Raw genomic sequence first — 25310 nt, forward strand, 5'->3', positions numbered from 1 at the left:
GTTAGTGTAAACGTTATGTCCGATTTGGTAATGCACAGGCAGGTAAATAACACGCTGGCACTATAAATATGCTCGTAAATCTGCACTCATTAAGTCAGTTGGAAACTTTTAAAATCATACCTATCGTTCAACAAGTCAGTATCTAAGATTATAACATTACAAAGCATGATTTCCTCTAAATTTGCGTTGATCTTCATCCTCCTTAACGTTTTGACCCTGTTTGGCTTAACCGGAGTGACCGAGGCTGTCTTGCTTTCGGGATGGATCTTTCCCAACCCGGCCGAAGTCGTGCTAATCGGAATGTTCTTTCTCGGCGTGAGTATATATAAATGCATACACAAAATTACTAGAAATTTACAAAATTAGTAAAATTCTACAATTTATTCTATGTCCCCAAAGGTTATTGGAGTTCAAATTGCTGCCCATACAGGAATTTTAATGCCTCCGCACAACCCATTCTTTGGGAAACGTAGCATTTCATCGCCACCAAAATGGTTTGAAAGAGGACCACAACCGAGTAGAATGATTACGATCCAAGAGTTCAGAACGATTGAGAGAGGGCTAAAGGTAAGCGAATTTAAATATTTATGCAAGTCAATTACTTTTCATACTTTTTTTCCTTCAGAGCCTGAGACGAATCGATCGGAACGACTGCTTTATAAAATTAGTTTGTGAAATGAACCAAGATCTCGTCACAGGGAAGGAGACGAGTAACTCTAGAACAGCCCAACTTCTCAAAGTTTTTAGGTTCATTTATAACCAGTCACTGTCATGATTTAAAAAGAAACATTGAAATATCATTATTCTTCGCAGGTTACGGGAATTTATGCGTCCTCAGCCCGCACATAAATCAGAAACCATTTGGGACATTTACGAACAAGCTACAAAACCAGAACTGATGAACTGCTCCAAAAAGTACAAGTCTTGCCCATTGTCGCATAAACAATTACAATATGAAGCAAAAGTGGGGGAATCTTTTTAGTTATACAAAACGAGATTTAATTTCTATTCATATTATAAAAGAACAATCTTATAATCATTGTTAGTACGAGCTAATGAAGACAGTAAAATGAATAATACATGAAACTTGAGATTATATCGTGCAAATATTTAGTTCAATTTTTTAAAATAACTAACCAGTAATATTTAGAATATTCGTCAAACATTTAGAAATAAGAAAACAATCAATTAACACCACAACAATTATAATACTCACTTATTGTTTAAGAGGGTAGATTTGCTCATCAGTACTGACATGGCATCTTTCACCGCGTGATAGACAATGTTCTTAATCTGCAATTTGTCTTCATGGTTGATGTGAGTATCGCTCAGATTTCGAAACTCTTCAGTCAATTGGAAGCAATGGCTAACATTTTCGGGAGAAACAAAATCTTCTGCAATTTTAATGCAATTGTAGAGATTCCGCACCTGTGAAGAGGACCGGAAATTGTAAGGAAGTGAAAAAAACACTTAATAATTGGGAAAGAAAGTATAAGAAATACCTGATGAGGAGCCCCAGCAGGTATGAACACTGCGTCACCAGCGCATTGAAGGATTGCAAATCCATCGACATTGTACTCTCGTCGCAAACGGTTTCTCAAATCTGCATCCAGATACATTACTTGATCGTGAATGGGGTCGTGCTTTGGCGCAGGGATGTTGCCTTTTTCGATACATACCTGCCAACACCGATTAACATGATTAGTAAATTTCACGATATTTCTAAATTGATCAAACGTTGAATACTTTGTTTAGAAGATCTCTGATTTTTTCAGCGTCCCAAGGTCTATAAATGTGCCAAAGGGCGCCAGGAAGCTCATTATCCTTGGTCGCTCGATGAATCATCTTTGCGTCACAATCAGACTCCTTTATCGCTTTCTGAATGGCTAGAGATACCAGAAAAGAGAACAAAGAGTTAATATAGTAGAAATATTTGAAATTTGTGTGTCCTTCTCAATTAATAGGGACAAGAAATTTTCACAACTATATGGATTAGACTGGCACAGCTTACACTTTTCATATTCTGGATCCGCATTTTTTGGCTGTCCCACATACACCATACAATTTACAGCATCGGACATGTCCAAATGCAGTACAGTAGTTCCTTTTTCTAAATTTTTGCCGTCGCCATATGCAATATACATTTTCGGCCCGAGGTCTGGCCTGATAAAGAAATTGCTGGGGAGACGCGCCGCCAAGTTGAGTCGTCCCGTCCGATGAGTATACTCTTTCAAGGGCAGAGCTTTCATGAGGTCGTCGAACCGGGTGGGACTAAACTTGGCAAAGTCTTCTGTCGCCGGCCAGTCCTTCAACTTGAGCAGCATTGGTTCTCCAGACTCATCCAACATTCGTTGCTTAACGTCGGAGAAACCTTGCCAGAACTTTTTAATTTTTTGTTTCCGTAGGGTATATCCGGTCAAGCAGTTGACGAGGTCATTCACTTGTTCACCATACTCTTTCAAAAATGATTCCGGCGACCAGAGGTCAGATGACAGTTTATTTCCTACATTTGACACAAGGACGGGTTGACCACGTTTCCAAACTTCCTGGAAAATCTCTCCGTTTTTTTCATGATCCGGATTTTCAAGGCGCAGCAGTGTTCCGGAAACAAGCCACGAGTGTTCCAAGCCGGGGTACTGTTTGATGGTCTCGGTATAACTAAAGACCTTGCGAGCAACACTTTTCTTTTTATAGTATGACTTCCATCGGGATCGGAATTGTTCTGAATCTCCTTCCTCATTTTTACCGTTATTCTCTTCTTGAGCTTTGTTGCTATCTTCATCTGTAGACGATAATCTTGCATTCTGTGAAGTTGCTGTAGCTTCATCAGTCGTGGTTGTGGTACTTGCTTGTCCATTGTCGACAATAACTGTAGTTTCTATAGTTGGAGCGAATGAAAAACTGAGTGCATCATCATCATCATCGGATTCGTCCTAGAGAAAAGAGAATTTCCAAAAAAATTTGATTATTGTCGGAAAACATATTAAGTAAAAAGTATATAAAGTAAAACTTAATTAAGAATTACCATCTTATTAGCATCACTAGTTGTCGTGGGTGTGATGGCCACCTTCTCTTTTTCAATGTCAGTGCTATCGGAAAATGTGGCTGTTGTGGTGGTGTCCATCTAATTAAAAAACAACGACTCATTAAATTGAACTATTAACTAGACAAATGTGCATTAAACTTTGTACCTGACTGCTGGCGCCATTAGTTGTCGTCGTGATCAACCCATTCAACGAAGAGCAGGGGAAGGGGGAAGAGGTACAGTCATCCAGGTTGTATTCGGAACAGCAGTGTTGTGGAATATTATTTGCGGCTCTGAGTTTATGAACCAATTTTCCAAATTCTTTCAAGCCATTACCCGGAATGATTTGGGTTAGTTGTAAATTTTCAAATTCGTGGGGGCGAGGAACCCCTGACCTTCCGACAACATGAGTACATAAGAGCCAATTGTATTTGTCCTTGCGTGCATCCTCGCTATTATTGGGTTGTTGTGGTGGAGGTATAGTTTCCTGAACAGATGATAACAATTTTGTATAGTTTAGAACATACTATTCACATAAGCTCATAATCTTACATATTACATATACATACATACCTGTTGTTCCGTTGTGTCCTTTTCTCTCCTCGTCTTGAAACAGTCAATACAGGCGACGAAGCCACACTGTGGACAAATCCAATGATAGTTGAATAGCGTGGTGGCGCAGACGTCGCACACTTCTCGGATATCTTCAACCATTCGCTTCCACGCGATGGGTAATCTTGTTTTGGTGAAGGACTGCTCGATAAGCAAGGCTTCCTCTTCGTGACGAATTAGGGCGCAGACCTGGTCGCCTAAATGCTCGAGAAGTTGTTTGCAAACATCGACAGGCAAGTCTTCTGGTGGATTGAGCGGATTGGGGATGTATAGTTGTCGATCGTCCTAATAATTCCATAATTACTAATTAACTATTAAATATATCAAGTAATTAATTATATAGCGCTAATATAATGCTAATGAAATGTTAATTATATAGTATTCAATTATATTAATTATTTCTACTACCTTATTAGGATCCGTTTCGGGGTCACAGAATCCATCAAACTCGACATAAAATCTTTTCTTTTCCGGACCATCTGACGATTTTCGAACAAGTTTCCGAAAATGTTGGAATCGACACTCTTGAAGAGTGACCACATCATCAGCAGAACGGACAGCACAATCTCTGCATCGTGGTAAAAACTTTGATGCTTTCCAACAAGACACGTCTTGAACGAAAGGGTCACAATTTCGTTTCCTTTTAATTCCGCGATTCTGGTTTACGGGGTCGACGACATCATTCTCCACCCTGTGGAATTTAAGACTAATTAAGTAACATGTAATTGTAATAATAAACCCATTCACATTCTTCTCATCCAGTTCTCATCAGAATATATAATGTAAGAAAGTAATTTACCCACCTCAAGACTTCCGTTTCCCCAGCCGCGTCATCCTCAATTACAATAATAGGGACACCAATTCCGCCCCCATTCTGGTCAGGGGCCGGACAGTCTCCATTCTTAATTTCCGACTCCGCCATCACGTCCCCCTCCTCTTCTGCTGCTACAAATGGTTCGATAACCTCCAAAATTTCTTCGCCACTAGCGACGACAATGCCACCCTCCATCCTACTTTCGCCCCCTTCCTCCAACTGATCATCAATTTCACGACTCATGTGAAATCCGACTTTTTGATGTGGTTAAAAATTTACTTTCAAGTTGAAAGTTTCAACTCGACTTGCGATTTCTTTAAAATCTTTTTAGTGAGAATTTCGACTCTCTCTGACACAATTACTGAGGAGATGGATACCACACAGATTTGGGGTTATCGAAAGAAGACAATAAGATAAAACAGGGTACAAATTACAAATTAAAAATCACAAAAAATGAGAGCCAAAAATTCGCACGTAGACCAAACGACAATAAGTCAAACTGGGATCGAGTAGTAACCGCTTGTTTCTTGGTCTCACATTTCCGAGCAAATGCTTCTCCGCATTCGTTCCGTGTGGGAAAAATGAGATTTCATTTTTGTAAATGTTGCAAAGTGAAAGTCTGCACTTTCACCGGCACAATTTCCATTTTTATTCAATCCTTACTATTTTTTCCACTTGTTTTCTCTCAGAAATGCAAATTTGTACTCATTTGTGACGAATTAATGTAAAATAGTTATCTTTTCGACTAAATTTCAACAACGAAATTGCATAAGTGGCAGTATAATCATGACTTTATTTCAAAATTGTGGCATAAAATGGGTTAAATAGTTACACAATTTGACATAAAATGGTGTGACATATTATAGTTAAAGGTATGGCATGATGGAAAGGAGTCAGGTAGAATAGAATTAAGGTGACATTTTTAAAATCCAAGTGACAATTAATATATGAGAAGGAAGGTGAAGAAAGTTGGCTATATGAAAATGTAAAATTTTCGAGGAAAATCTGGCTTATGTTAACTTTCCGTTATTGAGAGTGGTTCGGATTTCCCCCAGGAAGGATCGTATGCCTCGATAACCTCTTCATAGCTTCGGTAAGTGTAAGCTGGAAAAAGAGAAAGTTCAATACAGATTATTAAATTAGCCAAGATTTTGCCTTCTTAAGAGTGAAAATGCGACAACACGGGACAAAATTGCAAGGGCATGCAAATTATGAGGATAGGTAAACATTATTAACATTCAAAATCCTGGCAATAAGAGGATGCAACCTTTGACTCCTGAGCTGTCTGCTTCGAATTATAGACAAACTCTAGAAGGGCTGTTATCATTGCTACGCAGAGGCCAAAAATTAATATGTAGAAAATTCCGGCCAAACTTCCCAGGGAAAGCTCTTCATCTCCCGTTGCGGTCTCTTGCTGCGTAATTTACCATATTTTGTTAATAATTTCATACATAATGTAGTAAGAAAAAAAAAACAGATCATAAATTTGCATACCTTGTTAGACACGTCACATTCACTCCGCTCGAACCACCATTTTGCTTCTAACTTGCTAAGAACACCTAAAGTTATGTAAGATAGAATTAGAGTGAAAGTCGTCTCATTAAAAGATAATTGATTTAGCTCGCACCGTTTTCTTTTAGGCGGAGGACTTCCAAGTTTATTTGATGCCTTGATAAGTATATATGATAAAAAAAAATTAAAAATCACATTCAATTTTGTATGCAATTATGAATTATTTATTACTTTAGTGGAGATCCTAACGGTGTTCCAATCCCAAATCCTTTCGAGTCCAGATTTGGTCCCACTTTCATCGTATCGCAAGGTTTGCGTTGATTTGTGTAATCATTCTTTGGAGATTCGATCAAAAGCGCATATTTTCCTGGAGAAAAAAAAATCGTAATAAATTATCATAAAAAAATATGACTAAAAAAATTTTACTTTCACTTGCCTTTCATTTCTCTCACTAATTTGATCCCATCACTGTAAGCTTTCACGTTTGCCTGCTGAGGGCCACTCATAAATTCGAACATTCTCTTATAATTTGGAACCTCGGACCTCTGCCAAGATTTGTTAATAAATTAATTAACTATTTCATCAAATTCATCCCATAATTTTTACAGAATTTTAACAAATACCCTAAAAAACTCGTACGTACTCCCACCCAACAGCGTTCCATAACGAATGTTGGTCTGTTCACTTAAATCCTTTGCATTTTTTATGGGCAGAATCATCCTGTTTACCGTTCTCACAGCCTGCCACGTGGACAACATTTTAATAAATCATCCCATTAAAACGGACACATTTCCCACAAACTCACAGCAAAATTAGCAGTATAAGACGAAATCAGAATCAGGGTAAAAAACCACCAAACGCTCCCGACAACTCGTCCTGCCAAAGATCTAGAGGATATTGCAGGCACAATTATTTACAGAAATATTTATGAGGCAAAAAATGTGGTGAAAGTAGACTTGATTTTTTTTTAAAAAAAAAGAATGTGCGATGCAAGAGGTGTAGAAAAACAGGAAGAAATCTAAGATTGTGAAGAAGTGAAAGCATGAAAATGTGGTGAAATTTAAGAAGTGAAAGCGTGAAAATGTGGTGATTTCATGTGCCGTGTAATCAATTAGTGTAGTAAAAATGCATCAATTTCATTTTAAAAAATGCATATTTTCGACCTCGGCGAGATGTCGCTCCCTTGTTGGAACAACGCTGCTAAAGAGAACCACAACGCGTTCGGCATGGAGAACTGGTGCACCACGCGGCCAGGAATGTCAGGGATCCAGTCCCTCTCGTTAAACCGTGTGACCGCGAAGAGGATCCCACTGACACCAAAGTACGCCAGGATCACGCAGTACCACGTGTTGAGTGATAACGGACTCATAAAACCGAATACCCCAGAGTTTGGCTTTTTCGGCTTGTAAATCATTATCGATATCCCAAGATTTAGAAATGGTTTGGTGAAATCCACCACTCTTTCTCTTTCGGCAGTGATTGTGAGTGATGCAATCCCGACGTGAGCCTCCTAGAAAGTGTATCCAAAAAGATACATACATAAAATGGTGCGACATGTTATCGTTACAGTTGAAAAGAAGTTTTAAAATCGAGACGACAATTAGGAGAGTCGGGCTACGATATTTTACATTTTTTAGCAAGAACTCCATTGAATTGAAACTTTGGGATCATTGTTTTAGTCATGCATAGGTCACACCGCAAAATAAATGTTTCCAATATTTTAAATATTTCCAGGTTTTAGTACAAATAAATAAGTTTATACATATTTCGGCGATTTTGCCAAAATTCAGGGTTCGGAAAAACCCGAGGTTTTACTCTGAAAAAAACTTTTCTGGTGTTTTACTAGGTTTTACTCAATGTTTGGAGTGAACTAATATAACTTACAATGTTACAGTAATTTGTTAAATAATGTATTTTATCAAGATTTACCATAAAGCATAAATGTAAAATGCCAGGAACACCCTGAAAAATACTAAGATGATCAAACTCCAAGTTAGGCTGTAAATTGTGATTTTCAGATCATAAACAAAAATTCGAAATAAATATATAAGTTTACGAAATATTAATCAGAGTACTTAATTCGAGTTAGATATGCATCTGCAAACTGATTCTATTGATTTATCTTATTTGAATTTTAGATGAAACGTAGTAAAACCCGAGTAAAACCCAGTAAAACTCAGTAAAACCCGAGTAAAACCTCTTTAACGTAGTAAAACCCGCTGGGTTTTATTAATTTACGACCCAGTGAAACCCAGCAAAACCCCAACCTAATAAAACCCGGGGTCAGAATACCCTGCCAAAATTGTGCATTTATTTTATAAACCTAAATGTTTTTGGAGCCGGTTTTTTGAGCAGCTTAAACGACCATATATTATTCTTCAATATGTCAATCATTTCATCCAGCTCATGTATAATTGTATTAAAAACGTTGTACTGATATTTACGTTTTCATTGCTTGATTTCCCTCTCTCACTCGGTTTCGCTTTACAATAACATGCTCCCCTGCAGGAGGAAGCGCCGTCGCCATCAGCCTTTGTAAAGTTTAAACCTTATCCGACTGGGTCCACACCCCCTCTTCACTAGATTGACCACTTTCGGGCTAACTTATCACTTTATCTTACAAGGGACACTCACGACCTGTCGTTTGAGTCCAGGGTACCCACTATGTTTTTTAGAATCTACTAGGACCCCAGATGAAGGATTCATTCATATTTCCGTGTAAAACTCATATTTGGCACCATGGCGTGGCGCCTATTTCGCCAAATTTGAATGTTTTTATTTTTTAAACCGCCATAACTTTTGAAATCCTGGACAGATTTTCAAAATTTTTGGCAAACATCATGACAAGGAGTTCGACTTTCGTATGCCATGCCATTTTTCGAAAAATTATCGTTTTTCAGTTTTCGAAAAATTTCCTTATTTTCTTGTAAATGGGAGTTCGTCGAAAAATGGTAAAAATATCTCAAAAATTATAATTTTTGTATTTTTATTTTTTTCTCTAAATTTTCGACTTTTGTGATCATTTTAAGCATAAAATTGTGAAAATCCGACATAAACTACAAAAGTTATGAGGGTTTTAAATTGGTCGAAAATGCAAATTTTTAAGTTTGGCGCCACGCCATGGTGCCAAATATGAGTTTTACACGGAAATATGAATGAATCCTTCATCTGGGGTCCTAGTAGATTCTAAAAAACATAGTGGGTACCCTGGACTCAAACGACAGGTCGTGAGTGTCCCTTGTTAGATAGAATTTCTCCACCCAAATACATATTACTAGTGTGCTTAGCGCTTGAAATGTTGTAATCGGATTTAAAAAATACAGTTCCAACCGTATCCTCCTTACGACCAGTATGACAGCTAAGGCACGTGCGGGAGTTTGAAGTGAGACATGTGTTTTTTTCTCCTCTCCCACTAGTTTCCAGAGAAATTATTTTCTCGAGGAGAGGAGGTGGGGGTGCCACATTTTTGTGTTGAGTGTGTAGGGGGAAGCAAGAAGCATGTCAAGGTGGGTGGTTCACAACAGGGAACCACCCCCACACTTTATTTCACCCAAAATCTTTGCATGCCACGTGTCCATCAACGTGGCTGCAATATGTTTTAGTAAAATATTACTAATATTTTATTTTTATGCAGGTTGGGCTGGGAGGAGGAACAAGTGCCCTGGATGGAATGGACGAGCGCTGTCTCAGACCCTCCTGACTACGAGCCACCCTGAGTCGGTCACCACGCCGATTCTGGGGCAGGGGGCGGGACTGAGATATGAGTAGTTCTCGTTCAGGTGGTCAGTCCGTGGGCCTTGAACCAAGTCCTCGCCCACTTTTAACATTACATACGCTGTGGTGGAGAGCGTAGAGTAATTGAGTTCATCACTGGTGGGGGGCTCTGCCGCACGGTGGGCGGCCCGGCGGACTGACTCTGGTGGGGCTGCGACCCACTGAGTTCCTCAGGAGTTGGTCGTGGCGGTTACGAACCACCGGGGGGTTCTTTTTGGGCCGGTCGTCGTGCGGTGGAGGATTCGCTACCTAGGATGGACCGAAAATAGTGGGAGGTGTAGAAATATGCCACCAGAATTCGGGGGAGAATGTCCAAATCTCTTTCTGGTCCTGACTTAATTTATAGTCAGGACCGGAGGATTTTTAAGTCATGGGGGATTTATCTGTCTTAGGGGAGGTTTGGTTCAGCACATTAAGGCACGTGCCGTGTATGGGGAGACTGCAATAAGCCATAAGTGCTTACGCAGCTGGCTGGTCCTGTCTAACAATGGCAGGATCGTCACCCCACCAATACATACATACAGTATGACAGCTATTTAGGTCGTTCTTTTAAATTATACGACTAAGTAGTAATTAATGCTATAAATGGAGGAAACAGATGAAACTAGCATTGATTACTTGAGGAAGAGAGGGATTTGTCAGGTTTGACCCAAACACGATATCTCCCTCGGCCTAACCCAGCGAGCCCAGCAATACATTCTGCACCTGCACACCGCTTATCTCTAACGAATAGTGGAGGTCCAAGACGACCCGCGTGTGAGCAAGATAACCACAGTTACTCCACTTCCCAAGTTCAAAATTCAGGTAATTACTCAATACAGTTTGGACTATTTGCCAACCACATTTTAAATAGTGTCAAGTGTAATTATTTATTATTGTAACTTGGTTTATAATTCAGGAGGACATCAATTACCGCATACGCTGACCCAGTCAAAAATTTCTTCCTCTGTTACAAATCTGACAGAAGAATTCAATGATAGTCGGTCAAGTAACAAGGACCCTTATAGTGAGAAGGAGACGAGCATCTCAAAACCTAAATCCCCTACAAGCAGTCCACATGGTTTAGACTATCAATTTGAAGAAGGCCAAGGTGATTTCCCAATAATCGGACCTCATAATATATTGATAAGTAATATATCTACATCTACCCTGTATTTTGTTTTATTTCATATCAAGCTGTATCGTTCGTGGGATTGGAGGGCTCAACGGGTTGCGGTTCAAATAAAGGACTTAACCCCATCATCAGCGACGCCACTAGGCTTGTATTAGACAGATGGAAAGGATGCAAGAAGCGAGAGTTTTGCAAACAAAAGAAAACCATCAATTCCGTTACATATAAGTGACGATTCAGATCCTCTGTGGTAAGGTCCCAGATGTTGTTTGCCCCACACTGTTTGGAGCCTCGCTCACCGCCCTCAACAAGAAATCTGGAGGAATTAGACCGATCGCTGTTGGGAATACATGGCGTCGACTTGTTTCGAAAATCGTGGTCACTCGCATTACACCGCAATTGGTAGACTACTTTTCTCCCCATCAACTTGGTGTCGGCATAAAAGGAGGAGCCGAAATTGGAGCTCATGCAGCACGTCGATACTGGAGCCACGCCCACGACACTGCAAAAGCCTTTTTGAAATTAGGCTTCCGGAACGCGTTTAATGAAATACGACGCGATTCCCTTCTTCATATTATCAAGCAAAGAATTCCATCCATCTACTCCTTTATCAATCAAGCTTACGCACATCCATCAAGTCTTTTTTATGGGAACATAAAAATCCCCTCCCTTCTCGGCGTCCAACAAGGTGACCCACTTGGTCCAGGTCTGTATTCCCTCGTAATCCAACCCATAATCGAAGCCGTGACGACAGAATTCAATGTCTGGTATCTGGATGACGCGACAATCGCCGACATCCCGGGGAAAGTTCTACATGCATTTGACACCATAAGAACAATGGGCGAAGACGTGGGACTCCATCTCAACTATGAGAAATGTGAAGTTGGAGTTTTTGGAGGCAATCCCGATACCCACGACGCCATATATGACGAATTCCACAAAGCATCCCCTGGCATCAAAATTATTTCCCCAGAAGTAGCTACATTGCTGGGTGCCCCTCTCACCGACGAAGCGATAGAGAGAGTCATGGAGTCGAAGATTTCCCAGCTAGCAGCATTTGGGAACCGCCTCCTTCAACTTTCCGCCCATAGTGCTTTCTTCTTGTTACGAGCCTCCATATCAATTCCGCGACTAATTTACTTCCTACGATGTGCACCGTCTTGGCGAAATCATGCCTCTCTTTTGGCTTACGATAACACCCTCAAGTTGGTCTTGGAAGGAATCACTAACTGTTTTCTATCCCCAGAGTCTTGGATACAGTCGTCTCTTCCAGTCAGTAAGGGAGGTTTGGGAACCAGACATGCTGTGAGCACGGCGATTCCGTGCTTTCTTGCGTCCGCTCATAGCTGTTTGCCACATCTCGAGTCCCTCCTTCCGGACTACATACGTGACCAAGATGACGCCATATCAGAAGGTGAAGAGCTCTGGTCCGCAGATTATCGCCAACTACCACTACCCGAATTGCGAGGAAAACAAGCTATTTGGGAGGCTCCTTTAATCGAACATCCCCAGAAGACACTTCTTGATAACACCAGCACACCGCAAGATAAAGCTCGTCTACTTGCTCTAGACAGACCATACGTCGGAGCCTGGCTGAACGCAATCCCTGCACCACAACTTGGAAACCACCTCTCTAACGAAGAATTTCGTGTGGCCATCGCACTCAGACTCGGCTGTGCAATTTGCCAACCACATAAATGTATCTGTGGAGCCGAAGTATCCTCAAGTGGTTATCATGGTCTATCGTGCAGAAAGAGCGCTGGGCGGTGGTCAAGACACAGTGTCGCAAATGATGTCATTTCCCGTGCCCTTCGTACCGCAGAAGTCCCCTCAATAAGAGAGCCAGTGGGATGCTGCCGAACTGACAGAAAACGAGCTGATGGGATGACACTTATTCCATGGTCAAGAGGAAAAGCTTTAGTCTGGGACTTCACGTGTGTCGATACCTTTGCCCCATCGTACCTTTCCTCCACGTCCGGTCATCCTGGGGCTGCGGCCGTGTTAGCTGAGAAAAAGAAGAAGACACTATACTCTTTCTTAGAGGATCGTTTCATTTTCATCCCGGTGGCTGCTGAAACAATTGGAGTTTGGGGTGAAGATGGAATTAAACTAATTCAACATATTGGACAACGAATCACAACAATTACAGGAGAAATACGAGCCACAAGTTATTTATTACAACGTTTAAGCATTACTCTACAACGAGGAAACGTCGCCTCAATTCTGGGTACCCTTCCTACCGGAAAGAAACTCAGCGAAATTTTTTATTTATGAGTTTTCCATGCGTACTTATTAATCATTGTTAACAAAAGACTCTGTAAATAAAAGATACTGCATAGCACGATGTACTCAATATTAGTACGCTTTGTCATTCCGAAAGTTAGGTGCATTCATCAACAACTAATATATTCTTGGATCACAGAATAAAGCGTATTAATGCTGAATACATCGATATAAGATAACTAATTTAAACATCAGAACTATTACACATGACGACCGATATGTGACAATCGAACTGAGAAGCAGAATAATCATAATATGTTAACTTTAGTGTAGTCAGGGCTGTTGTACTTCAATGAGTAGAAATCTGTGTCGAATTCTGCAGGAATCGACATAAACTCTGCATATTTTTCTGCTCATAATTTTTTTATCTAATACTGTAGAAAATTACCGGAAAAAGTAAATATGTTTAATTAAAACTTAATTATAATTTTCGCTTATAGAGTAATTAAGAATCAAAAATTAATTACTTTCATCAATAATTAGACAGCCCTGAATGTACTTTAAATTGTTTGAGTTTATACATTTTATAGTCTTTATATATTTCGTGTTTAAAAATACAATAGTAAAAGCTCAAAGAATACTATGCAAATTTTTACCTGAGGGGCCGTCCATAAATTACGTAACGCAAAAATCATCATTTTTTAGACCCCCCCTCCCCCCTCGTAACGGCATCGTAACGCATCTCGACTACCCCCCCCCCTCCCCCTTCGTATCGTAACGTAAATTTGATTTCACCGCAGGTAATTTCTTTAACAGTAACTTGCAAAATTTTCATTTGTTCCAGGTTGTGTAGACAAATGTCGCTTTTATTGCTTCTATTTCTTTTAAATTGCTGGCCCCTGAAGCATTTCCCGGACATCTCATTCGATTTATTTTCATGCATGTAACAGTAGAACCAACTTGGATGTTACGTAATTTCCCCAAAGAATGACACGTTCTTCGATCTACTCTGTGTTGTGTCATGTTGTTGTGTGTCAAAATAATATATAATGTGAAAGTACTTACATACTAATTGTATTTTCTTAAAACAAACGTACAACCTCTTGCCTCGCATTTCTGGTTTTGTTGTGTATATTAAACAGAGAAATCAAGACATCACGACACGACGATTAGAGGGTGACAAGTAAAGAGTGCTAAAGCTTTTTAAATCTACGCATTTATGGGAAAACGACAAATCTAACGATTAAAGGTGACATGGGTCTGTGGCAAATGCAATGGACAACCAGGAATCGGAAAACCAGAAGTCTTACTACTTATACACTGTTCAAAAATGATTTTCCCCCATAAATATGTAGATTTATTAATGGTTTCACTCCAGCTTGACACCCCTGTTTGAATTTGAAAACCGCCCGCCAGTGTGAGACGGGAGGGTGGAAATGAGATTATACGAGAAATAAGTTCAGTGCCGGAGGTCTTAATACTCATCACATGGATTACATTACCCGAACGAGCCGAAATATTTTATTACCTGACACCAATAATTTTTATTTTGGCGTTTAAATCATACGAAATTGAATAATTTAAACGCCAAAATAAAAATAACTGGTGTCCAATAATAAAATAATTCGGATCGTTCGGCTAATGTGCTCCATGTGATGAACTCAGCGTATGGATTGTGAGGGGAGGCAACACACGCCCCTACTTTACTGCGAGACATTGATTTTGGTCATGTGATTCTCAGTGATGGTTTAGCGGATAAGCACGGGGGTGTCAAGCTGGAGTGAATCCATAATACACAAGTATGGCATTCTTCATTGTTCACCCTCTGCATACAAATAAAGGACTCGAGAGACAAGGTTCAGCACACAAGACTGCACCAAAAAATTTACAAAAATCTTTCAGACTCAAACCTTGGCGAAGCAGGCGTGCTTTGTCGAAAAATGGATGCAATCGTAAACCAGAGAGTGTTTTGAAAACTGAAAATCGACTCGTTGTGTGGTTTCCGTTGGACGAGAAGGAGGACGATCGCGACTGCGAGGAGCGCCCCCAGCGCAGCGGACCATACTGCGCCCTGCATCGGCTTTACGAAGGAGAAAGCACCGGGCATTTCCGTCTGGGGGAGTTTGATCATTATCGAAATTCCCACCTCTGGTATGCAATTGCATGAAGATCACGAAATGAGGAATTTATGAGCACATGGTGTGATAAATACTACTCTTTTTTCAAATACCCATGAAATCGCTGGAAAAATCCACGACCGTTTCACGACTGGCTGTAATTGTGAGTGAAGCAATTGCCATATCCGCCTCCTAGAAAGTGCCCCCAAAAAAATTCCGGTAGCGGGTGTCAGTACAAAAATTTCAAGTCAAAAGTGTTTCACAAAGTGGAAGGAATTGTAAACAATCCATTCCAAAAACAGACAGCCCGCATTCAAAAATTGGAAAATTAAAAAAATGCAACAAATGCAACGTGGGAAAATGGGTGAAGAAAAATGCAGAAAAATTAGAGCAAAAATACAGCAGGGGAAAGTTATATTTTTTAAAAAGTGCATGAAAAAAGTATACTAAAATCAAATTGTTTTATACAGACTTTTTTTGTTAGTGTAAGTAAATGAAAGTGATAATATTTTCGAATGTATTTGTACGTGTAAAATTTTGTTAGTGTCAAATTCATGTAATTTGATGATGTCGAAATTGAATTTGTTTTTTGAAAATTTTGAAGATACATATATTTATGGTTTCGCTGCCGGTTCTGAATTTTACTTGATTCAAACATCCACGAAGGTTTCCCCATATTTTTTAATACTCATTCATTCAATGGATCAATGCAGGATAGCTCAATTCTAAAGGATGGACCATAATTATGTTCATTCAGGCAACACGTAAATAAATAAATTAATGAAATTAAAACAGCTCTATGTCGCTAATCGGATCAAACTTCAAAGGAAAACGAACATCCACCAACTTTCTATACTTTCTAAAAGCAGCAAAATTTACGAGATATGGTACAACTAAATATTTACTTCTCCAACTTGCTAAATACTATTTTCCAAATTAATGAATTCTGATAAACTTTCATGCTTTTATCAACTCATATCTACAAAATTAAATCAAATAGATCTAATGCAAACACAGGTACTTTCTCCACCGTAAAACTGAAAATGCATAATTTTACTAACTAACTACGAAATGCAGCACTTTTCCCTTCCAACTTTGTAACATGTACACACATAATTCGGACTTACGTGGCGAATCAGTTCTCCAATCATTCCATCTGAAATTGGAATTATTTTAATCAAAGCGCATCGACAAGTGCAGTGCAACTTTATTTAATGCAATGTAACGTACCCCACCCTCCAGGAGCGGCTGGATTTTCAGACCCATACTTCCCATCCTGAACTAACCTAATCTCATCTGAAAGTGCAGAACACTTACGCTGTCAAAACTTAATTTAACCGGGGCAGGTCACAAAAGTGGTGAATATGAATGTGTGATATTTGACATACACTGAATATTCATACTCTTCGCGATCTCATCCGCCATGTCTTTGCAGAAGCCTTCGTACCGATCGTTGCCGGTAAGATTTTCGCCCTTTTCTGCCTTCTTGAAGGCCAAGTAGGGCTCTTCCTGCAGCACAAAAATAAAGACGCAATGTTACTCATTGCCCAACACGTATTGATCATTTTTTTTTACTAATTTCTTACCAGGATGCTCGTCACAATATAAACTTTATTCGGATCTGGTCCCCCGTGATAATTTTTCCTGTGTTTGGGCCGAGCTCCCATCGAAAACCCGTAAACGTCGGACCATTGTCCAATCTAAAAAAAATCGACTCATTTAAATAATATCCAGGGTAAAAATTGAAATGGCTTTCTTGCAGAAATTTGGCCAAATTTTCTGCAGAAAAACTTTATGCAGAGCGATTTATGCAGAAAACTAAATACGCAGAATTATGCACATACATATGATTCTGCAGAATGAAATAGAAATTTTCTGCCGAATTATGTAAAAAAAAATATGCAAAATACAATATCCATCGAGCATTTCTCGATTACTGCAGAATTCGGCCCATTGATTTCTACTCTTGATGAACATTTCTAATTTGTATCCATAAGTAAGTACATCTCCCACCCACCTTTTTGACCCCATTACTGACCGAAGTCTCCATCACGTCGATCGTGAAATTCTTTCTGCTTCCCTCCTTGAATTCAATATGTCCCGTGAGCCCCGTCGTTTTAACCTGAATAAAACAAGACCCATCCATCTGTAAATTTCCCAACTTGATTTCGAAGTCACGATGATTCGACTCGAACCTTTCGCAAGTATGAGTTGATAAGTTTCCCATTCTCGAAGGGATTAACTCTCGACGTTAAAAAGTCTCCTCCGTTGCTGTTACAGGAGAGCTTCCTGCTCGCATTCTTTCTCAGAAGGGAGGGATGATCGAGTAACACGGTGGAGAAAGCCTCCTTGATTACCAGCATCCCGTCTGTTTTAAAAATTCAGCTTTCTTTCACTTATTCACATTTAAATATTTACGCTGCTATTTTGCAAGTCTTGCATAAGCAGAAACTTTTAAGGTCAGAATTTTGCTAGTAAAATGCATGCAAAATTATTGATTAATTATTTTACTTCTCACTTTTAATTATTTACACCCCTATTTTGCAAGTCTTGCATAAGCAGTAACTTTTAAGGTCAGAATTTTGTTGAATCAAAATCATTGATTAATTACTGTTTTAAAAATTTAGCTTTCTTCTTTCACTTTCACATTGAAATATTTACACTGCTACTGATATTTTGCAAGTCTGGCAAGCAGTAACTTTTAAGATCAGAATTTCGTTGGTAAAATGCATGCAAAATTATTGATTAATTATTTTACTTCTTCACTTTTAATTATTTATACGCTACTTTTTGACAAGTCTTGCATAAGCAGAAACTTTTAAGGTCAAAATTTCAGAATGGTAAAATCATTGATTAATTATTTTACATAGAGCTAGCTGCTTACCATACATAAATGCCGCATTCGCCTGTGTGTGATCACATACAACAGACAAAGTGAATTATTAATTAATGCGAGATCATTTAAGTAGGTGGAACACAGCCAAACATTTGCATTTCATTACGTCGACCTTGCTCTCTCTCGCTCGTAAATAAATGGACGTGTGTGTTCAGGATGGATTAGAATTTCTGAATAAATTGAGACTGACACGACACGACACGACACTGCATGGATGAGACAGAGAAGAATTGATGGCAATAAATGTCACCCGATGCGGATGGATACAGTGTAAATGAGAAAATGGGATCATTTCCAGTGTGGGCTCGTCTCATTCTACCTCAGCCTCATATCTACGTACGTGCATATTCACAATGGAGGTCTCCCAACGTATGCTCACAGATTGGACCAAACTAGCGTCAATCGATCACAGATATAATTAGTATGAAATTTGCAAATGGAACTATCTGCCAATGCGCAGGTTTGGCGGAGACATTTGCACCCAAATCGGGAAAAATGCGCAGCAAATTTGGAAATTGGAAAATTTGTCACCCTTGGGGGTGAGTTTTCTCCCCTTTTTATACAAATATCTCCGCAAAACCTTTGCATTGGCAGATAAATAGTTCCATTTGCAAATTTCCTACTAATTATATTTGTGACCGATTGACGCTAGTTTTGTCCAAATCTGTGAGCATACGTTGGGAGACCTCCATTGTCAGTTAGTTACGTAATATGGACAGACAGACCAGCACCAGTCACGGAATGCGAGTCGTAATATTTGCAGAGGTAATTATGAGCTCCACTCCCATTAATTATTCACCTATCATCTCTCACAAGGAAAAGTATATGCGAAGAGAGAGGGATACCGATGAGTTAAAAGCTTTTATCTCATTTACCGATATCGTCCTCCTCCCAGCCCCGTCGAACTGTCGCGAGTCCAGGACGGCCCATTTGCTCAGAAAGTCTTTCACATACTTTCGCCCAGTGTCGACCATGCGGAATCCGGTAATGTTCACTGTGTGATGATAACCAATATCTTGTAAATTACTCGATCCTCTCTTTTTTATGTACTACAAGATAACACACTAACCTGCACTAAATTCCACCACGGAATTTTCCCACGGCTCGTCAAACGCCTCAAGAAGTGGGGAAAAAGAAAAGTTTTTTTCTTAAGTTTTAGGCGAAATTGATGATTGTCTATGATATTAATATCTTTTTTATTACCAGGCCGGCAATCAGGTAGTGATAAGTTCTCCGCCCCAAGTGCACGTCTCGTACGTGGCTAATGATTATGTCCTTGGCCAGACTTACGGGACAGTCAAGTACAATGTGCTTCTGTTCAAATCTGGGGTGAAAGTGGGAGAAAGTAAGGCGATTTCTTAGCGGATAATAATAATCTTGGGGAAATATAGGTATTTGCGAAACAGAAAAGTTTCAACCTTTGAGCAACTTCCAAGTTTCGAAGAATCGAAATGGCGTCTTTCGCGTCTGATATCTTTTTGAGGGCAGTTACACGAACCGAGTCGTTATGTAGGCCCAGATTTTGGAAGATCGACTGCAACCTGAGCAGCCCTGTGAGATTGTGGATGCATCGGGTTGTAATAAAAATTGTCCAGACAAACAAAACTACTGACTGTATTTAAGAACTTACCCTCGTTGGTGTTGTACCTGTAAACAAACCCGCATTAGATTTGCATATTACAAGAATTTTTGTAAAAATGCAATAATTCGAAATTATCAAATCGTCAGGATTTGATAAAACCAAACCAAAATAACGAATAGAAAGCAAAATTCTGGCGATTTTGCTTCTCTTCGTTATTTTTCACCGCTTTTATGAATGCTAAATATGCATATTAGTCTCACATGTAGATGATATTGGTCCACCCATAATGTGCAATCGTGTCGAGCAACGCTTTATGCAAATCTGGTCTTATCCTCGTCGCAAAATCGACCTTCTTCTTCTCTCTGGCCAGCACCTCGTCCACAATTCGGTCCATGAGTCGCTTCCTCCCCGTCTCGTCACCCCCCAAGGAATCCAACTCCCTCTGCACGGTCTCATTTATCAGGGGCGACCTCGTCACAGACGCAGTTTCATTTTCACCGAAAACGTCCATGCTCATGGCCGGGTTCTCGTAAAGGCTTTGACGGATTTTGTACTAGAATATTCACAGAAAAAAACGTAACTAAATCCCCTCCAACCATCACTTGCATGTCAGAGAAAAAAGTCAAGCTGGTAAATATTGACATGGATTTTCCATTTCAGAAGTCAAAAGTTCCTCTCAGGTAGAGTTTTGCAAACTTTTTTTCGTCCACTTACTTTTGATACTTTCACCAAACTCGTCGGGAACCAAGGAGTAATAATTGGCATCTCGAACGTATTTGCGTAGGAGTGCAGGGTTTCGAAAGACTCGGAATTCATGCTGCCCACGATGGCATAGACACCTCTGAAAAACTGGTTGCAAACTAAATTAAAGAGGAGAAAACTCGTTAACTTTGCGATCTTATTAATATTAGTCCGATAATTATTAATTTGTTGGGGAGAGCATACTTAATTTAGAAAGTTTGAAAGCATCTGCGGTATTGATGGTATCCACGTAAGCGTTCATTCCATAGCTCCGTCGCACGCTGAGATTTGACCCCGTCCCTTCAAACGTGATGTTTAACGGGGTAAAGGTCATAAGAGCGACTTTAAACGCTGCAAGGAAAATTGGGTGGCGTCAAAAATTGGTTCTAAATCAGCCTTAAATTCATGATTTTTCTCATACCGGTCTGGATTTCGGCAGAGCCTTGGTCAAACACGACCCCTAAAAAATAGGCATATGCACATGTAAAAATTCCAAATAAACCATAATTTCTGGACAAAGTGTATTCATATTTTTCTGTCAGTTTTGTTGCTCTTTACGACCAGCTTATGTAAACCTTTTGATTCTGATGTATTCCACTTTCAAGCCTGCGTTGAATTCAATTCGGACAATTTAATCTTTTAATTCTGTCCCAACCATTTCCAGTTCACCAATTCTCCTTCAAATTCCTCCATTACTACGAAATCCCTATTTATTAAGGGGTGAAAGCCCTTTATAAGATCGTTATGTCCGTCTGTCCGTCCGTCCGTCCGTCCGTCCGTCCGTCCGTCCGTCCGTCCGTAGCTCCGATAACTTTTGAACGAAAAGACATAGACACTTGAAATTTTGAACGTAAACTCCTAACGTCAATGGACAGGACAAATTCGAAGATGGACACTGTGACATCGTCACCTGTGACGATGACATCGTGACAGTGACGAAAAGTGACGAAAAAGTGTCACGTGTCAGTTTTGACATGTGACACATCATTTTTAACTAATTTTCAATGAGGAATTCGAAAATTCATGTCATTTTGCGGTTGGACGTCACCTGTGACGATGACGTCGTCACAGTGACGAAAAGTGACGAAAAAGTGTCACGTGTCAGTTTTGGCATGTGACACATCATTTTTAACTAATTTTCAACGAGGAATTCGAAAATTCAGGTCATTTTGTGTTTGGACGTCACCTGTGACGATGACATCGTCACGGTGACGAAAAGTGACGAAAAAGTGTCACTTGTCAGTTTTGACATATGACACGTCATTTTTAACTATTTTTCAATGTCAAATTCAATGGTGACCTCCATTTTGACCTCAGAGGTCATGTAAAGGTCATAGGACATATCTCTTTCAATTTCAACTGAAATTTAACCCCGAATTCATTGGTGACCTCCATTTTGACCTCAGAGGTCATATAAAGGTCACATAAGGGTTATCAACTGTTAAATTTGGCACAAATAAGACACAAAAGTCGAAAACACGTCAGAAGTGTCAATCTTAACAAATTTTCGAACAATTTGATATTCACATTGACGTATGACACTCCTTTCACCCCTTGGTTACATGCGTTGTAACGGTTTATTCACCGTGTCCTTTACTTTTGCACGTTCCAGTTCATGCAGTCAGCTTAATCCGCTTTTCGACTACATCCACCTCTCCAGAAAGAAAAAAAAAACACTATAAAAACACACCGTATTATTATTTTGTCGTCCTGAACTCTTTCAATTTCCAGCCACGGTGTGCGTCTCGGAATTGGCACTAAACTCAATTTACACTCGTGCTATCAAAACAATGAAAGGTAATCCAATCAGGGAAGGGAGGCGACATTTATAAAACAACACGCGACGCGAATAAAAAGATCTCGTGCTCCCCTCTTGGGTGGAGACGAACGAAATCGAATAATGGTAATAATCATTGAACTCCCGTGTCATTTATTGTTCTCACTCTATTATTTGGAGTAAGGGGTGAAAGGGTTCTTCTTTATGAGATCGTTATGTCTGTCTGTCTGTCTGATAACTCTTGGACGCAAAGACATATGAAGTTGGGACTTTGAATGTAAGTCCTACATGTCCAGGGGCCAGATCTGATTAGAAAATGGGCGACGTAGTTCAGAAGGTCACGGCGCAAGGTCATAGGTCATGAATTTTTTAATTAGAAAGACATCTTGTAAGGACTCAAATTGATAGTATTTTCAAAGAGCTACCCAACAGAATAAGTCATTTTGACTTGACACACCCCGTGACCGTGTGGGCGAGGTCAAAGGTCACAAATGTCGAAAGCACGTCAGGCATGTCAATTTTAACCGATTTTCGACAAACCCAATATGACATTCATCTACACTGCTTTCACCCCTTGGTTCCACGCTTTCTAACCATTTATTACTATTTGCTCTTCTTTTCCCACCCAGTAATAGTATTTAACAGTAAGTAGTTTTCAAGTAGAGGAGAAGATGACAGACAGAAGTGTAAACTTGTGAAACAATGGATGGAATTGGCAGAACAAGGAGATGAAAGAAGAAAAAAGAAGTGAGAAAAAAGAACTTGTTTCCGAACAACTCTTTCATAAGCAGTAATGGGGCTCTGAGCGAAGACGGAGAACTTATCCAATTCAGATAAATTGAATATAAAGCTCAAACTGGTCGTGACAAGCGACATATTATATTATACGACGGCACCATAAAACTTTTATGGACAAAGTTATCCCCTCCTCCGAAATCCTCAAGGGTGTGTATTTACTATGCAAAGTGTAAAGGGCATACACTTAACTATGTAGGAACAAACTCTAATAAAAGTGTGACTAACAGACTAATAAAAAAGATTTGAATACTGTAAAATACAAGTAAAATTCCACCCTGAATGTGAACGTTTCTTAAATGTGGAGAAATATGAGACACAGCGTAATCACGGCTTGACCAAACTTTCTCTCTCCTTCCGGAAAGCCGACAAAAATATGGCCCGTTTTTGTTGCATTAATCTCATAAAAGTCCTAACTGACACGACACAATGATAGAAAAAAGAGCATTTTTTTATGTCCTCTTTACTCACCCAACGGTATGTTCTCCGCTTCGGCAGCATTAGCTCCAAAATAGTGAAGCAACAAGTACAACAATAGACATGATAATTTATTGCTTTGACAAGGACCAAGATTACACCCGGACACGATTCGTCCTCCAATCCGTCTTCTTAAAGTCGTAACATCGTCATCGTCACCACCATCACGACCACCCGGAGTTGCACAACACTTTATCTCCTCGGCTGGATCACTTTTTAGTCGCGGTTTTGACCTCTCTTTTGCCGATATGTGTCTCAATCCAACGACGTGCTGCCCACTTCCCCACATCGTAAGAGCCACGGAGTGAAATGAGATCAATAAATAAGTTATGTCACGAGAAGAGTAGAAAAAAATTGAGAAATAAAATAAGATTGATTCTCAAAGTACTTTCCCCGACCAGCAGGACGATATCCCGTAACCTCAGCTACATGGTAAAAAAAGACTCGTAATTCCGTTACATTTTCGTCATATCGACTTCAATCAAGTCGGTCGTGAAGGATGCCGTTAGCGAGGGACGTGCCAGCAGCAGCACTTTCACTCTCGATGATCCAGACTGATTTCACGGGCTCTCCGTTCTCGGCGAAACTTGGGAGAAAACTGAGCCCGAGTTTGGGAAGGAGTAGTGAATTTATATTTTATTTCCCATCCTCTTTCTCCTCTCCCATCCCGATTTGTATTCTGCCCGTAAAGTCGTATCGTGGCTGGTTTGATGGGCAGGATTGACACGATGCATGGTGGTCCAGATCGGGAACAGATAGGGGAAAATGATGAAGTGGTGGACAATCAGCATACATAAATACGCATCTTTTTAGCTCATCGGTATTTTCAATTTATGGAAATTGGACGCCACTACGAAAATGCGTGGCGTCAGAGCAGGCGGAGAATTTCATTTCAGGAAATTCAAATTAAAAAAGGACCAAATCCCTACCAAATTAAATACTGGATTTGATCCTGTTTTGTTTCGAGGAAAAAGAATGTTATTAAACTGAGAGAGGAGCGAGCGAGCGAGTGAGAGGGGGGAGGCAAATTCGGGAGAAAAATTTAATGATATATGTATACATACATATCTTGAAATGTTAGTAGATGTATAGTCGCTCTGCTGTAGCAAAATTGCAGGATTTTGTGAATGTGACACTTGATAGTTTCAGAGTGTTTAAGCTTGTTGAAGAGTGAGTGAGTGAGGATAAGAAGAAAATTGGAATCTGAGACGACCAAGTGGATAGTGGGTGGTTGGTTGGTGGATGGATGGATGATTGAGGACGAGGAGGTATTTCTTCTCACTACCGGAAGTGGAGAAAGTTGGTTGGGTGGTTGGTGAGGACTATGGTGGTGGTGGTAGTTAGTTGGCAAGTGGTCCTACTAGAATAAGTACACACTCTTTCCTCCTAGTTTTCATACAGATACATAGTCTCCCAGGCTATGGTTTTGGTTTCGTTTGTGGTCGAATTTTCTGCAAGAGGAGGAAAGATGAGATGTAAAGTGATGAGATGAGGGCCGAAGCACTAAATCATGCCCTACTTTACATAAAAGTATCAAAAATCTTGTAATTTTTGGTTTAATTAAATTAATATATTCTCATCTCTTCGATTTTAAATCATAACTTAAAATCTTACACTTTAATCTTTCATAACAAAAATGTATGTATACAAATCCGCAACAAATTTCAAATATATATTCGACTCTCTCTCTCCCAACTTTCTGAGTATATTTTATTCGCAAAAATTCGCCAACTTCCCTTACGCTCCACATACGAAATGTTCCTTCACCACAAAAATCTCCCAGTTCCACATCTGTCACCAGACCAGACGAGATTTTGAGTGGAACCCTTTCCCCACAGTTTTTTTCTTTCTATA

The 25310-nt window shown here is 39.7% G+C and overlaps 3 protein-coding genes across 5 annotated transcripts; 1 reads left to right on the top strand and 2 right to left on the bottom strand.

Annotated features, from left to right (window-relative positions):
- The first annotated feature begins 27 nt into the window (after positions 1 to 27).
- On the top strand, positions 28 to 1096 carry LOC110851650. The gene is made up of 4 exons (XM_022099505.2): positions 28 to 315; positions 400 to 567; positions 626 to 747; positions 814 to 1096. Exons 1-4 carry the CDS (start codon positions 166 to 168, stop codon positions 980 to 982), a joined length of 609 nt encoding a protein of 202 aa, XP_021955197.1. The 5' UTR covers positions 28 to 165; the 3' UTR covers positions 983 to 1096.
- On the bottom strand, positions 976 to 4968 carry LOC110851649 (lysine-specific demethylase 3A). The gene is made up of 9 exons (XM_022099504.2): positions 4441 to 4968; positions 4046 to 4328; positions 3599 to 3922; positions 3192 to 3512; positions 3026 to 3124; positions 2012 to 2933; positions 1747 to 1886; positions 1503 to 1679; positions 976 to 1428 (listed from the first exon to the last, which is right to left on the bottom strand). The coding sequence occupies exons 1-9, from the start codon at positions 4692 to 4694 to the stop codon at positions 1213 to 1215; spliced, it is 2736 nt and encodes a 911-aa protein (XP_021955196.1). The 5' UTR covers positions 4695 to 4968; the 3' UTR covers positions 976 to 1212.
- Positions 4969 to 5220: 252 nt separating this feature from the next.
- LOC110852728 (glutamate receptor 1) lies at positions 5221 to 24035 on the bottom strand. 3 transcript variants are annotated; one of them, XM_035853885.1, is made up of 27 exons: positions 23451 to 24035; positions 20829 to 20867; positions 20612 to 20758; positions 20381 to 20526; positions 19927 to 20219; positions 19715 to 19731; positions 19503 to 19635; positions 19288 to 19408; positions 19154 to 19199; positions 18960 to 19078; positions 18073 to 18094; positions 17384 to 17556; positions 17206 to 17310; positions 16775 to 16888; positions 16577 to 16697; positions 16419 to 16484; positions 16316 to 16344; positions 15302 to 15380; positions 14982 to 15219; positions 6769 to 6850; positions 6587 to 6703; positions 6400 to 6508; positions 6195 to 6330; positions 6079 to 6119; positions 5946 to 6010; positions 5688 to 5865; positions 5221 to 5555 (listed from the first exon to the last, which is right to left on the bottom strand). In XM_035853885.1, the coding sequence occupies exons 1-27, from the start codon at positions 23743 to 23745 to the stop codon at positions 5467 to 5469; spliced, it is 3120 nt and encodes a 1039-aa protein (XP_035709778.1). In that variant the 5' UTR covers positions 23746 to 24035; the 3' UTR covers positions 5221 to 5466. The 3 variants fall into 3 exon arrangements, with proteins under 3 accessions (XP_035709778.1, XP_035709779.1, XP_035709777.1); XM_035853886.1 differs by lacking the exons at positions 14982 to 15219; positions 15302 to 15380 and adding an exon at positions 7127 to 7473 and having other exon boundaries at positions 5719 to 5865; XM_035853884.1 differs by lacking the exons at positions 14982 to 15219; positions 15302 to 15380 and adding an exon at positions 7127 to 7473.
- Positions 24036 to 25310: the final 1275 nt, after the last annotated feature.

This window comes from Folsomia candida, unplaced genomic scaffold (assembly GCF_002217175.1).
Source record: "Folsomia candida strain VU population unplaced genomic scaffold, ASM221717v1 Fcan01_Sc007, whole genome shotgun sequence".
Taxonomy (NCBI): Eukaryota; Metazoa; Arthropoda; class Collembola; order Entomobryomorpha; family Isotomidae; genus Folsomia; species Folsomia candida.